The sequence below is a fragment of the Sus scrofa genome, chromosome 3, assembly GCF_000003025.6.
Source record: "Sus scrofa isolate TJ Tabasco breed Duroc chromosome 3, Sscrofa11.1, whole genome shotgun sequence".
Classification (NCBI taxonomy): Eukaryota; Metazoa; Chordata; class Mammalia; order Artiodactyla; family Suidae; genus Sus; species Sus scrofa.
The window spans coordinates 19,525,790-19,540,348 of NC_010445.4; the positions used below are offsets into that span (position 1 = coordinate 19,525,790).

Genomic DNA, 14,559 nt, shown 5'->3' on the forward strand with positions numbered 1-14,559 from the left:
GTTCTGTAGCTGATCTTGCTGTAATGTGAACCTGCCAACCCCCATGTGCCCCAGGGCCTTTGCACTTGCTCTACGCTCTGCCTGGAATGCTCTTCCTCCAGTCCATCCTGGCTTCTTCCAGTCACAGAGGTCTCAGCTCAGGTGTCACCTCCTTAAAGACCTCCCTGTAAGCTACCCCCCCCCATCTTAGGCCCCTATTTTCTTTAAAAGGTTGATGATTTTTCCTTTTGTCTTTTTCATGTCTGTCTCCTCCACTGAACCGTAAGATCTAGGAGGGAAGGGATTTTGTCTCATTCCCTGTTTCCTCACTCCCAGCACAGTGCCTGGCACAGAGTAGGTGCTCAGTAAACAGGATGTGTGACTTTCCCGCTTTCTCTGCCTCTCTGCGTCCTCCTCTGTGTTAAGATGGAGAAGGGATGGGAGTTCCCGTTGCGGCTTAGTAGTAACGAAACTGACGAGTATCCAGGCAGAGACAGCAAAAGTTACTGAACCTTTTGGGCTTCGGTGCCTGAGGATGGGAGGATTCTATGAGTGAATAAAGCCCTTGCGACAGTCCCTGGCAGTATGTTTGTTTAATGAATTTTTTAAAAAGGAGATAAAGAATCTTTATTTATACAAAACTCCATGCTTTCCCTTCCACTCTCCTCCGCAAACACAAATATCAGGTGATGAAACAATCTCTGAGATACACACAAACAAGCATTGTTCAGCCTGAGGTCTGGGCTGATGTGAAGCAATGTGCCTGGTGTCAGCACTGGGGATACCCAGCTGGCTGGACCATGGGACCTGAACCACTCCCTCTGAACCATCAACGCCAGCCATGGCATCCGCGGGGAGCACATGCCCGCCCTAAGGTAGCGAGGATGCTTATCCTGGAGATCCAGTGCTTAACAGGAGCCCCCGGTCTTACAGGTGTGTAGGCAGCGGGCACAGTCACTGCTGTGATACCCCACTTAACTAAGCTCCTCTTGGTAGCCCAGACCCCGCCCTGCAGTTGTCAACCTTATGACGCTCTGCTAAATGAATGGGCATCTCTGGGAAAAGGACCACCCGTCCTGAACCTTAATTTCCCATGGCCTCCCAAGTCATTCCCCCGTTGGCTTTGGTTTGCTTTTAGGTTCCGCATCCAATCCACCGAGGTGGTGGCAGCTAATCCCAGGACTGGGCAGCAGAGCCAGACTGGACAGTCTGCTACAGCAGCTGTGGACTGATGACGTGGCCAAGAGCTTGCTCACAAGTCAAGGTGCCCAGGAACCTCCCCATCCCTGCAGGTGCTGGATGTGGGCATAGCTGCCTGGCGCCCTCTGTGCCCACGGGATGTGGTGAGCCCAGGCCAGTGTTGGGAGCCAGGGGCATTCAGTCTATGGCAGCCCCAGGGGTGGTCGTCTCCATCCTGGGGTTCTCCGAGTCTTTCGGAACTCTGCCAGCCTGGCTGCCTTCCGAGGGGAGGCATTTTGCAGGCAGAGGTAAGGTGCAGTCCTCACCTATAGACTTCAGCAGGAAGAGGGCACGCCCCTAGGAAGTGTCCATGCACGCAGGCCCTGGGGAGAGCATCGCTACTGCTGTGGGGGTCTGGCTGGAGCTCTGAACATTGCTGGGGGTGATTTGCAAGCACGGGGGGATCTTACCCTCCCTTGAGACACCCAAGAGTGCCAGGGAGGCCGGAGAAAGGCTGGCTTCCAGTGGGACCCCACTGGATGGGGCGTCTGGGGCCCTCAGGGGGGTCACCATGGGTGGGGACCCGTCTTCACAACAGCAGCTACAGCAGGGGCTGGCCACCACGTGGACCTTGCCACCGTCCTCCTGGCCGTGGCACTGCTTCAGGTGGCCGCACAGGTGGCAGGTGAGGGCTGAATAGACAATGCCGCTGCCCAGGTCATCCCTGAGGGGATCGGCGGCCTGCTCCAGGGCCAGCGGGGGCTTCTGGCCATCTTCTCCTTTGACCGCTGGCTCCAAGCCAGGGCACTCTGCAGAGCTGCCTGGGAAGGGTGGGTTCTGAGGGCTGGGAGGGGGCTCCATGTCCAGTCCAAAGGTGAACAGGGGGGTAGGGACGGGGGTCTCGGGGCAGCCAGGAGGGAGGCTCTGGAAGGGCTTGTAGCCGCTCTCCCCACTGCTGGGTTCAAGCCCAGATGTCCCTGGGCAGCTGGCACTGCCAGCAAGCAAGCTGGAGAAAGCCTTGTAGCCAGCTTCTCCACAAGGGCCAGAGCCCGCCGCCCTGCGATCCTGAGTGCCCTGCTCCACTGCGTGCACAAACTCCCGGTAGCCGCTGCTGCTGGGGCCCGAGGCGGGGGCCGGGGCCGCCCTGCGCTGGAGGACACTCTGGCGCAGGATCTGCTCCCAGGTTTCTGGCTCAGGCTGGAGTGTAGGGGGTGGCTCAGAGGGCTGGGGGGCAGCAGGGAGACTGGGCTCCACTTCCTCCAGGGCTTCCGCCTGCTCTGGGTCCGAGTCCAGCTCTCCGGGATCTGAGGACTGGCTCAGGACGGTGCTGAAGCTGCGGTAGGCGGGGTTGTCGGCGATGACAGCAGGCAGCTCTGGGAAAGCCAGGCTGGCTAGGCTCTGGGTCGGGGTGGCCTGAGGACTTGGCTCTGGGTTCAAAGGCTGCTCCTTGCCCTGGGACGATGCCTCGGGGGATCCCACCCTTGGGAACTCGGCCCAGGGCATCGGGGCACTGGCGTTTTCCAAAGGTGGGAGAAGGCAGGACTGTCCCATGCCCTGGGGGCTAAAGGCCCCACTCTCATCCCCGAGAAGGTCAAGGAACAGGCTCTCTGTCAGGCGGGCTGCGATGCCCTCTCTGCCCTCCTGGAAGCTGCCCCCGCTGTTCTCGGGCGATGGGCAGAAGCTCCCTTTGTCTTCCTCCTCTTCCTCTTCCTCATTCTCCACCTGGGCCTCAAACAGCTCCACGCACCGCACCACGCTGATGCTCTCTGGCCAGAGGATCGTCTTGCTGACCTCTACGGGGCGCCATGCTGCTTTTGCAGGACCCTGGGAAGGCCCATTTCTGGCAGCCTTCGAGGAATCCTCATCCCTGTCCACGCCATGCTCCAGGAAACAGGGCAGGAGCTTGGTAAGACAAGTCTTCCAGCGTCTACAAAAGCAAAGTTTGTTCAGAGTTCAGTTTCTCCACCTGAAAAACTCCTATTCATCCTTCAAAGCCCAGCTTGAAATCACCCTGGACTAATGTCTGCCTATTGCAAATATACCGCTAGACTTTATAATCGATACTCAGTCTACCCTCATTACCAGATGGGAAACTCCTTGAAGGCAGGACCTGTGTCTCATTGAAATTTCTGGAGCTTGGCATATAATACAAACTCAGTCGATTGACTAAGGAAAGGTCTTTGTTGGAGTGATGATATTTAAAATACTGATCAATGCCACAGTGCAAATAATGACCAATTAGAATGGCTGGGGCAGTCTAGGGCTGGGGAAGTGTCCTGAGTCCCCTGCTGTGCTAGGCATAAACCCTTCAGTTTCTGGATTGTGAGTAGGTCCAGAGGACCCAGAGAGAGGGGCTAGGGAGGCCAGGGAGATGGTGGGTAGGGCTGTTTGCCAACCAGTACACCACTGTGCCAACATTTCAACAACTGGTGCGGCTGCCCTGATGGACCCCATCAGCCTTGCTCAGGACAGAATGGGTATCCCAAGGGGGTTCCGTGTGTGCTTGGCCCCCCCAGTGAAACTCAGGGGGCTTGGTCAGCAGCTCACCTACCCAGACCACCCCCCTCCCCGCCCGCCAGAGGACAAGTGCTGAACCCTGAGGAGAAGGCAGACATGCAGGGGGAATGTGACCCCAATTCCATCCCCTTCCAAATCCACACAGGCTAAGACCCAAATTCATATACATACGGGCACTTGGCTGGTTCCTGACCACGGGACCGCTTACCCCACAGTGACACCTAAAACACAGAGACAGCCGATGAAACAGAGCAGAGAGGGCTTTGCACCCAGCCTGGCATCCAGCAACACTCAGCACACACTGGCGAGGAAAAGATTGTTTGGGGAGTTCCCGTCATGGCTCAGTGGTTAATGAATCCAACCAGGAACCATTATGTATCAGCCAACTGATACATAAATGACACTGAGTCCACACAGGGCACTGTAATACACACTTTGCAGGCAGTGTCTCAGTGAATTCCAACATCAGCCCTGTTAGGCAAACACTAGTGTAACCCACATGAGGAAACGGAGACACAGAATGGTAAGCAACTTGTTAGGCCCACCCTGCCGCTAAGTGGCAGAGCTAGGGTTCAAAGCCAGCACCCCTGGACTCCAGAACCTGCCATGGGGTCCCTGGGGAATTTCGGACACTTGGACTCTCTGTTCTTTTTTTGTGTGTGTGTCTTTTTGCCTTTTCTAGGGCCACTCCCACGGCATATGGAGGTTCCCAGGCTAGGGGTCTAATCGGAGCAGTAGCTGCCGGCCTACGCCACAGCCACAGCAATGCAGGATCCAAGCCACATTTGTGACCTACACCACAGCTCACAGCAACACTGGATCCTTCAGCCACTGAGCAAGGACAGGGATCGAACCTGCAACCTCATGGTTCCTAGTCGGATTCGTCAACCCCTGAGCCACAACGGGAACTCCAGGACTCTCTGTTCTTGACGAGATCTGTATCCTACCCACCCTGATGGTGCTCAGGCAAACCCCACATGGCCACTGCACCCAGGAAGCTGGCCCCACCCCTAGCTCAGCGGTGGCCACCTGGCTGGTCTCAAGTATCTCCACTCCTTAGAGGTGAAGTGGTTTATGAAAGAGGCTGTGATACAACTCAAGCCAAGGAGAATGGAGATATTTGCTAGTGCTTTGGGGGCAGTTTCCTGCTCTTAAGAGGAAGTCACAGGATGCTTGTCCCCCTCTCCCTCTCCTTCTGGCCTCCTGCCCTGGCACAGGTACCCCTCCCCAGGAGATGAGGTACTGGTGATCTCAGGGATCCTCTCCTCCCAAGGGAGTGAAAAACCAAGAGCCCAGCCCCACAGGAGCCCACCCCAGGCTGAAAGAATAGTCAGTCAAGGGAGGGGAATAAAGCCTCTGGGCTCCCAATGACTGCATTAAGCTGCTGGATCAACCCCAGCCTGAAACCTCCATGACTTCCCTGTGCAACCCCCAAAGCCAAGGAATATCCTTAACATTGCAGACATCTTTTTTTTTTTTTTTCTTTTTAGGGCGGCACCTGTGGCATATAGAAGTTCCCAGGCTAGGGGTTGAATCGGAGCTACAGCTGCTGGCCTGCACCACAACCACAGAAACGCCAGATCTGAGCCGCATTCTACAACCTACACTGCAGCTCACGGCAACGCCAAATCCTTAACCCACTGAGCAAGGCCAGGGATCGAACCCAAGTCCTGGTGGATCCTAGTCAGATTCTTAACCTGTTGAGCCACAACGGGAACTCCCAACATCCCAGACATCTTGACTCCTATTTCCCGATTCACTCAGTCAAAGCATCCTCACCCGCTCTCCTACCTGAGAATCTTGGATGACAATGGCCACAAGGGGGCTGTGGGCTGGGTTGGGAATTTGGTCCCACCATTCTTTCTTAATCCTGAAAAAGAAAAGGACAAGGTGTCAGCCCCTGAATCACAAGCAGGGATGTTCTTCTTAGTGAAACTGAGGAGTTCCTGTTGTGGCTCAGTGGTTAATGAATCCGACTAGGAACCATAAGGATGCGAGTTCGATCCCTGGCCTTGATCAGTGGGTTCAGGATCTGGCGTTGCTGTGAGCTGTGGTGTAGTTTGCAGACACTGCTCGGATCTAGTGTTGCTGTGGCTGCGGTGCAGGCCAGTGGCTACAGCTCGGATTAGACTCCCAGCCTGGAAACCTCCAAATGCTGTGGGTGCAGCCCTAGAAAAAGACAAAAAAAAAACCCCACAAAAACCAAAAACCTTATTGAAACAGAGCAGGGCCTCCTGGGCATCAGCCTTTCTGTGTCCCCCATTTCTCATTTTTAGGGAATAAACTTCAGCCTCCACAGCCTTCTCTGAGTTTTAAAGGGCAGATTCAAACAGTTGCAAATCAGGGAAGGGAGGGGAAGCAGAGAGCAGGGAGGAGCCGTCCAGAGACAATAGTGCAGCCTTGGGGCAGGGTCCTGGTTCCTCCTCCAAGGAATATATAGAACAGTGTCTTTGAGCTCTTTGGCAGAACGCAAACCCCCGACAAATGGAAACAAGAGAGGAAGGACCCTCAGAACCAGTTCCGGGGCCACTAAACAGCAGCTTTGAAGAAGAATACACGCTTGTGCCAACTCTGATCCTTATCTAGGGCCCTATTTTCCACTCCCAAACTATAAAACCACTTCCTATTCTCGGGGCGGTTGAGGGGGGCAGGGGGAGGGCACAGTCTTTAGGGCATTAGCCTGCTGTGACCCTTCTTTGCCTGGCAAAGCAATAAAGCAACTTTTTTTTCTCCTTTGCCCCAAATTCTGTCTCCTTGTTTCTATTTGGCACCCGTGGACAAAGGCTGAGTTTCAGCAACATGATCAGGGATCAGAGATCATGGTGGTAGGTTCAGGGATGTTGTGTGGGCTTCGAAGCCTCTGCAAGGAACCCGGTGTTTGGCCAAGACAAGAATTACCAGACCCTTAGCATCGCCCCATCCATCTCCTTGTAATGCCCCCCACCCCCCAGCTTGAGCAACCTAGCCTATTCCTTCCTGCCCTCTACTAGGAAAGGTATGTGGCCCACCCCTCATCGCACCCCTAGAGGGGCCTTCTATGCCCCCAACCAATCAGCAAGTGTATGGTAAAACCCCTCTTTTCCCAACCAATCAGCAGGCCGGCGGGTGTTATCGCGAGACCTCCCCTCTCCCTGGGTTATAAAAGTAGACATGACCACACCCTCGCTGTCTGCTCTCCCTGATTATCAGGAAGCTGGCCTGCTGCGGCTTGCAGCATCTCTTGTTTTAAACTCTTCTTTCTCTTTGGGGTCCCTGATCATCAGGAAGTCATCCTGCTGCACTAGCAGCGTTTCTATTCTCAATAAACTCTTCTTTCTCTTCATCCCAGTACAAGTGCAGAAATTCTTCTTCCAACCCCCATGCACAGACCACAATAGATCGTGCCCTCACCCCATTGAAACAGGTTCTCCTGCTAAGCCCACTCTACTGATGAGGAAACTGAGGCCCGGGGAGGTGAAATGATGGCTGGGGGTGGGGTGGCAGAAGAGCTGGGTTCATGCTCCAGATTCCGCTATTCAGAGTGGAGTTGCTGGTGTGGCTGCCTCTAAGTCCCGGGGTATTAGGAGAGGCTCAAGCTGCAGAGAGAGAATTCTGGGTTTCCCCTTTAACCTTCACCCTGGAGCAGCTGAGGACAGGGTGCTGGGGAGAGGACTAGGATGGCCTGAGAGGCTGAGGGATTCCTTCTCCCTTCCTGGATCAGCCTGGAGCCCCAGAGTGTCAGCCCTGGGAGGGAAGGTCCTCAGGCCCCCTCAGGTTAGCCTCTGCCCACTCGACTCAGTCAAGACATATTCATTGAGCACCTACTAGGTCCAACTCACTGTGCCAGACCTTGGGCACACACTGTGAACAAGAGAAGCAAAACCCCTGGCCTGGAGGACCTGACCTTCTAGAAGACGGAGACCGATGAACAAAGAAAGGCTTATATGACGTCATTCATCCCTGACTCTCAGTGCCGGGAATAAAAATAAAGAAGATAAGGGAGGAGTTCCCATTGTGGCTCAGCAGAAATGAATCCAACTAGGATCCATGAGGATGCAGGTTCGATTCCTGGCCTCGATCAGTGGGTTGGCGATCTGGCGTTGCTGTGGCTGTGGTGTAGGCCGGCGGCTGTAGCTCCGATTCAACCCCTAGCTTGGGAACTTCCATATGCCACATCTACGGTCCTAAAAATAAAGGGGGAAAAAAAAAAGGAGAAGATAAGGGAATAGAGAGTAATAAAGGGTGTGATCCTGGAAGGCTTCCCTGAGGAGGTGACTTCTGAGAAACAACTGAAGGTGGAGGAGGAGAGGGTCTTGGAGAAGCCTGGGGACAGGGCTTTCCAGGCAGAGAGCACAGCGAGTGCGAAGGCTCAGAGGAAAGCACTTGCTTGGGGTGTTTGAAGAACAGCAAGATGTTTGGAGCAGTGAACGCAGTGAGCGGCGGTGGGAAGGACAGCAATGGGGAAACGGGCTCAGAGAAGGGAGAAGACTGGCCCAGCAGGTGGAGTTCCCGTCGTGGCGCAGCGGAAACAAATCCGACTAGGAACCACGAGGTTGCGGGTTCGATCCCTGGCCTTGCTCAGTGGGTTAGGGATCCGGCATTGCCGTGAGCTGTGGTGTAGGTTGCAGATGCGGCTCGGATCTGGCATTGCTGTGGCTCTGGCATAGGCTGGCGACTACACCTCCGTGATTAGACCCCTAGCCTGGGAACCTCCATAGGCCACAGGTGCGGCCCTAGAAAAGACAAAAAAAAAAAAAAATTCTCTTGGTGAATGAAAGGCTGATAGATCAGAGGGGAGACTTCCCGCCCACTCCGTGGCCTGGTGGTGGGGGTGCTGGCTGACGGCATCAGCATCCCGCACCGAGGCCCAGGACTCACCTAATGATGCCGAAATAGCAGGACAGGCAGATGATCAAGATGACAACGCAGGAGATGCTGACGCCGAGCGGGAGGCGCTGCTCCAGGGGCTCCTCATAGTCTGCAAGATGGAGGGGAGCTGTGAACCTGCATCATTCTACGCCCAGCCTGGTCTCCATGTCCCAGAGCTGGAAATCTGGCTGGCATCCTCCCAGATGCATGAGCTGGCTACTGCCACGTCCACCCACCCATCCCCTCCTACTCCTCCCCGCCACACCAGCATCCTCTCTGTCCCCTGCTCCTCCAAAGCTCCAGTGACACCTCAGCATCTTGACCTTGCTGCTTTCTCTTCCCTGAAGCACAGAGGTCAAGGGCAAGGGCTCTGGAGCTGCACGACCTCAGTTCGAAACCTGACTCTGTCTTCTACTTGCTGGTAACTCAGAAGAAGACCCTCACCCTCTCTGTGCCTCCGTTTCCTCTTTGGTACAATGAGGGTAATAACAGGACTTGACAGCTCACGGCAATGCCAGATCCCTAACCCACTGAGTAAGGCCAGGGATCGAACCCGCAACCTCATAGTTCCTAGTCGGATTTGTTTCCACTGTGCCACGAAGGGAACTCCACCTGCTGGGACAGTCTTCTAATAACACGGTGGCTGTGAGCATCATGTGACAGAATACACACTGCGCTCGGAGCAGTGCCTGCACAGCTACTCGCTCGCTCGCTCCTTTCCTTGTTCACTGTCTGGTCCAAAAAGTTCTCCCCATCCCCTCCCCACTGCCCTCTGCCTTCACTCCATCCACTTCCCTTGCTTTTTTCCTTCCCAGACTTAACTGTCATCAGGATCTACATCTCATTTGCATTTTTTTTTTTTTTTTTTTTTTGCTTTCTAGGGCTGCACCTGCCCCATATGGATGTTCCCAGGCTAGGGGTCAATTCAGAACTACAGCCGCTGGCCTACGCCGCAGCCACAGCAACATGGGATCTGAGCCACGTCTGTGACCTACACCCCAGCTCACGGCAATGCTGGATCCTTCACCCACGGAGCAAGGCTGGGGATCGAACCCACATCCTCATGGATCCTAGTCGGGTTCGTTAACCACTGAGCCACGAAGGGGACGCCCTCCTTTGTCTTTTTGTTTACTGGCTTATTTTCTGTCTACCCCACCAGAATGTCAGTTCCACAAGAACAGGGATTTTTGTCGAATTTGTTCACCACTGATCCCTCAGCATCCAGCACCGGACCAGGGCCTGGTACACAGTAGGAGCTCAATACACATTGGCGGAAATAATGCACAAGTATCTAGCACATGGTATCTGTTCCACATGAGCCATGACCCTTCCCTTCCCTGGGTCAAGGGAAGAATCAAATCAATGTGACAAAACTTTCCCAAGCACTCACTGTGTGCCCGGCACCGTGCTGGGCACTGGCAATGGATACCACCCATAGAACCGGCAGCCCAGGGACATCCACGGAACAGGATGAGCAGTGCCAAGAGGGATGTGTGATGGGCTGGGGGGTAGCACCTTCTAATTGCCACTGTGCCCAGCACGCTAAAGAATCCTTCCTCTGGAGTGCACGTCATGACTCAGGGGTTGACGAATCTGACTAGGAACCACGGGGTTGCGGGTTCGATCCCTGGCCTCACTCAGTGGGTGAAGATCTGGCGTTGCCGTGAGCTGTGGTGTAGTTTGCAGACGTGGCTCGGATCCAGCGTGGCTGTGGCTCTGGCGTAGGCTGGTGGCTACAGCTCCGATTGGAACCCTAGCCTGGGAACTTCCATATGCCTCGGGCGCGGACTTTAAAAGCAAAAAACCAAAAAACCCCCCAAAACTCGCATTTCAATAAAATTAAGTTTTTTTTTGTTTGTTTTTTTTGTCTTTTTGTCTTTTGTTGTTGTTGCTATTTCTTGGGCCGCTCCCACGGCATATGGAGGTTCCCAGGCTAGGGGTCCAATCGGAGCTGTAGCCACCGGCCTTCGCCAGAGCCACAGCAACACGGGATCCGAGCCGCGTCTGCAACCTACACCACAGCTCACGGCAACGCCGGATCCTTAACCCACTGAGCAAGGGCAGGGACCGAACCCCCAACCTCATGGTTCCTAGTCGGATTCATTAACCACTGCGCCACGACGGGAACTCCTAAAATTAAGTTTTTCTTAGAATCCTTTATATTTTATTGTATACACTTAAAAATATTATTCTGAGATGAGGTCCACAGGCTTCACCAGACTGCCAAAGGGGTCCATGAAAGGTTAAGCATCTCGGTCCTGGAGAATAAGGGGTCCACAGGGAGAAAAACCACCCACAGATGAGCAAAGTTCGTACTGGACCCTGACATGAGCAAGACAGACATTTCGCCAGTGTTGAGCCACAGAATTTGTGGGGTTGTTTGTGACTGTAACCTAGCCTCCTCACCCTGACGGGTACACTAAGTCATTGGTAGTTCTGCTACTGCAGTTAGAGGCATCCTACGATATGGAAACCCAGATGCTGGGCCGGGGGACGGGTCTGGCCACAGAATGACAGTGGGGATGCCGGCCGCTCACGACTCCAAGCAGATACTCACAGTTAAGCCACTTGACACTCGGGCTCCACTCACTCCAGGTGCTGTTGTATCTCTGAGCCCAGGCCTTCACGCGTGCGCTGTAAGCAGCTCCAGACTTCAGGGTGTTGGCTGGGAATCGGAGGGTGGGCCCCAGGTAGGTCACATTATAGATTCTGAACTGCTGGAGGAAGGGGAGCTGTCAGTGTACCAGCCTGGAGGGGAGGGGAGTACCAGCTCCCACCCAGGCTGCTTTCCTGGGCAGATGCCAAAGTGTGTAACAGCCACCAGTCTGGGTATTTGGTAATTTCTCCAATTCAGGCCTTGGTTTGCTACCTCCGCAACTGTGACCAGAATCGGGGAAGAAAGGTCGCGGATCTGGCCCTTACCCTGCTCCCCCCAGCCCCTCCGCCCACCCTGATCAGCCACATGATGGTACTGGGGGCAAGTTGATTTTTTTTTTTTTTTTTTTTTTGTCTTTTTGCCTTTTCTAGGGCCGCTCCTGCGGCACATGGAGGTTCCCAGGCTAGGGTTCTAATCGGAGCTGCAGCCACTGGCCTACGCCAGAGCCGCAGCAACGTGGGATCCAAGCTGTGTCTGTGACCTACACCACAGCTCACGGCAACGCCGGATCCTTAACCCACTGAGCAAGGCCAGGGACCGAACCCGCAACCTCATGGTTCCTGGTCGGATTCTTTAACCATTGTGCCACAATGGGAACTCCTGGGGGCAAGTTGATTAACCTGAGTTTTAGTTTCCTCATCTGTAACATGAAGGTAAGAGTTCCTATCACCACTCTCTGGCTGTGTGACTTTAGATAAGTTACACAACCTCTCTGGACCTTGATGTCTGTCCTCTTCTGCAAAATGGTGATAATAAAAGGGCCTCTGGTCCACAACTCTTACGAGGATTGAGTGGGTTATTATTACACGTAAGCACTTAGGACAGGGCCTGGCATGTGGGGAACACAAGAGTGATCTTTCTGAAGCACAGACAGGGTCAAGGCATCCCTTTTTCTCCTTCAAGGGCTCTCCAGAGGGAGTTCCCATTGTGGCTCAGTGAGTTAAGAAGCTGACTAGTATCCACGAGGACACGGGTTTGATCCCTGGCCTCGCTCAGTGGGTTAAGGATCCAGTGTTGCCGTGAGTTGTGATGTCTGTCAGTCGAAGATGTGGCTCAGATCCTGCGTTGCTGTGGCTGTGGTGTAGGCTGGCAGCTATAGCTCCAATTCGACCCCTAGTCTGGGAACCTCCATATGCCGCGGGTGTGGCCCTAAAAAGCAAAAAAAAAAAAAAAGAAAAAAGAGGGCGTTTACTCTCTCAAAACTCCACAGTCAAACCCAAACTCCAAACTGCTCATAATCTCAGCCCCACCCCACATAGCCCCATCAGAAAAGGACTTTCAATTTCTGTTGGTAACTGAAAAAAGTAAGATGAAGATTCTTTTTTTTTTTTTTTTTTTTGTCTTTTTGCCATTTCTAGGGCTGCTCCCACGGCACATGGAGGTTCCCAGGCTAGGGATCCAATCCAAGCTGCAGCCACAGGCCTACGCCAGAGCCACAGCAACACGAGATCTGAGCTGTGTCTGCCACCTACACCACAGTTCATGGCAACGCCGGATCCTTAACCCACTGAGCAAGGGCAAGGATCGAACCTGAAACCTCATGGTTCCTAGTCAGATTCATTAACCACTGAGCCACGATGGGAACTCCGTAAGATGAAGACTCTTATGTGCTGTCTGTCACCTTTTACATTAAAAACAGAAATCCGGAAGGCAGGCTGATGCCCTTGGATGGCCCCACAATCCCCAGCTCGTATCACTTATGTAACCCACTCTCCTGATGTGTGGGCAGCACCTTGCCTCGTTCCCAACCAACAGAGAGGGACACAGCTGATGGGTACGCAGGGGCTATGCATCTGTGATTCCAGATGTAAGACGGTGCCTGCACCTTACTAGGAGGCTCGAGAAAGAACGAGGGCAGCCTCCTGCCAAAAGCCAGCGAGAACCCGAGGCTCTTGGATCAACAGCCCACAAAAGCCCGAAGGCTGCCAGCATCACAGGCACTCAGAAGTACTCCTTCAGCTGTTGAACCTCAGGCGAGCCTCAGCCCACCCCTTGCCTGCAGCCTTGTAAGCCCCTAAGGAGGGGACCCAGCTAAATCGCGCTCAGATGCCTGACCCCCGGAAACGGGGCGACAATACGTGAGTGCCATTTAAAGCAGTGACGTGTGCAGTGATATATTATAACAGCAATTCGAGAAAACTTGCGGTGATGAATCAGCAGACACTCCTTTGCTTGTCTAGGTGTGAAGTCTCTAGAAGGACACACATGCCTCCCCGCCCTCTGCCTGCTCTAGTCTGGCCTCTTTTTCCTCCTGGCAAGAGACGGGAGCAGGGGTCAACCTCTGGGGAGAGATGGAGATGGGGGTGTGGAGAGAAATATATTCCCTTTCTAAGTTCTTGGGTACCATGTGAGTGGTTTTTTTCTTTTTATGGCCAAACCTGTGGCATATGATGTTCCCAGGCTAGGGGTTGTATCAGAGCTGCAGCTTCACCTATGCCACAGGCGTGACAACAAAAGATCCGAGCCACATCTGTGACCTATATACACCACAGCTCACGGCAACACCGGATCCTTAACCCACTGAGCAAGGCCAGAGATCGAACCCAAAACCTCATGGTTCCTAGTCAGATTCATTAACCACTGAGCCACAACGGGAACTCCACTTACCTCGGATTTTTAACCCCCTGAGCCACAATGGGAACTCCCTTGAATTTTTTACTTCATATCAATATTACTTTTATTTTAAAAAACTATAAAAAAAAATTTAAAAACGAAGTAAAATGTGTGTCAGGATCATTTCTGACAATGAGTGGCCCGGATCCTGTGGCTGGGCTCCCTCCCTCTGCTGGGTCCATCCCTTGGCAGCCTCCTCTCCTTCTCAGGCCCCTGCAGCCCTTTCCCAGCTCCTGCTGGCAGTTGGAAGCTTTTAAAAGAAATGTCTGGTGTAAAGTGAGCGGCCGAGGGGTGATTTTACACAACAAGTCCAAAGAGCTTGCTGGAGAATTGAGGGGAATTCCTGCTGTGGCACAATGGAATTGGTGGCATCCCTGGAGCGCTAGGACACGGGTTCAATCCCCAGCCCAGCACAGTGGGTTAAAGATCCGGTGTTGCCGCAGCTGCGGCTCAGGTCGCCACTGCAGCTCAGATCTGATCCCTGGCCTGGGAAAGCCATATGCCTCGGGGCGGCCAAAAAAGAAGAGAGAAAATGGAGGGCATCGAGAACTTTCCAGTGGATCTGGGAATGGGGCGGGAGAGGCAGGAGGAGAAGGGGGCAGGGAGAGAAGGACACTCTCACTGTCAGTGTTCCTTTCCTTCTAAATCACAGTAAACAGGAAGCAGCCACTCACTGAAGGAGTCAGACACCCTGGAGCGGAGCAGGGAATTGGGGAAATGTTTTACTAAGAAACGAAAAAGAAATTGAGCTTCTGAGAAACTCCCTG

The 14,559-nt window shown here is 53.8% G+C and overlaps 1 protein-coding gene across 15 annotated transcripts in view; it reads right to left on the bottom strand.

Annotated features, from left to right (window-relative positions):
* IL4R (interleukin 4 receptor) overlaps positions 554–14,559 on the bottom strand; it is a 50,450-nt gene continuing 36,444 nt past the window's right edge. For 7 of the 15 annotated variants that reach the window (XM_021085873.1, XM_021085866.1, XM_021085871.1 and 4 more), the window contains 5 exons: positions 11,081–11,240; positions 8,533–8,632; positions 5,467–5,545; positions 3,847–3,896; positions 554–3,085 (listed from right to left, as the gene is read on the bottom strand). In XM_021085873.1, coding sequence (XP_020941532.1) covers positions 1,516–3,085; positions 3,847–3,896; positions 5,467–5,545; positions 8,533–8,632; positions 11,081–11,240 — 1,959 coding nt within the window. In that variant the 3' untranslated portion in view covers positions 554–1,515. 15 annotated transcript variants of the gene reach the window in all.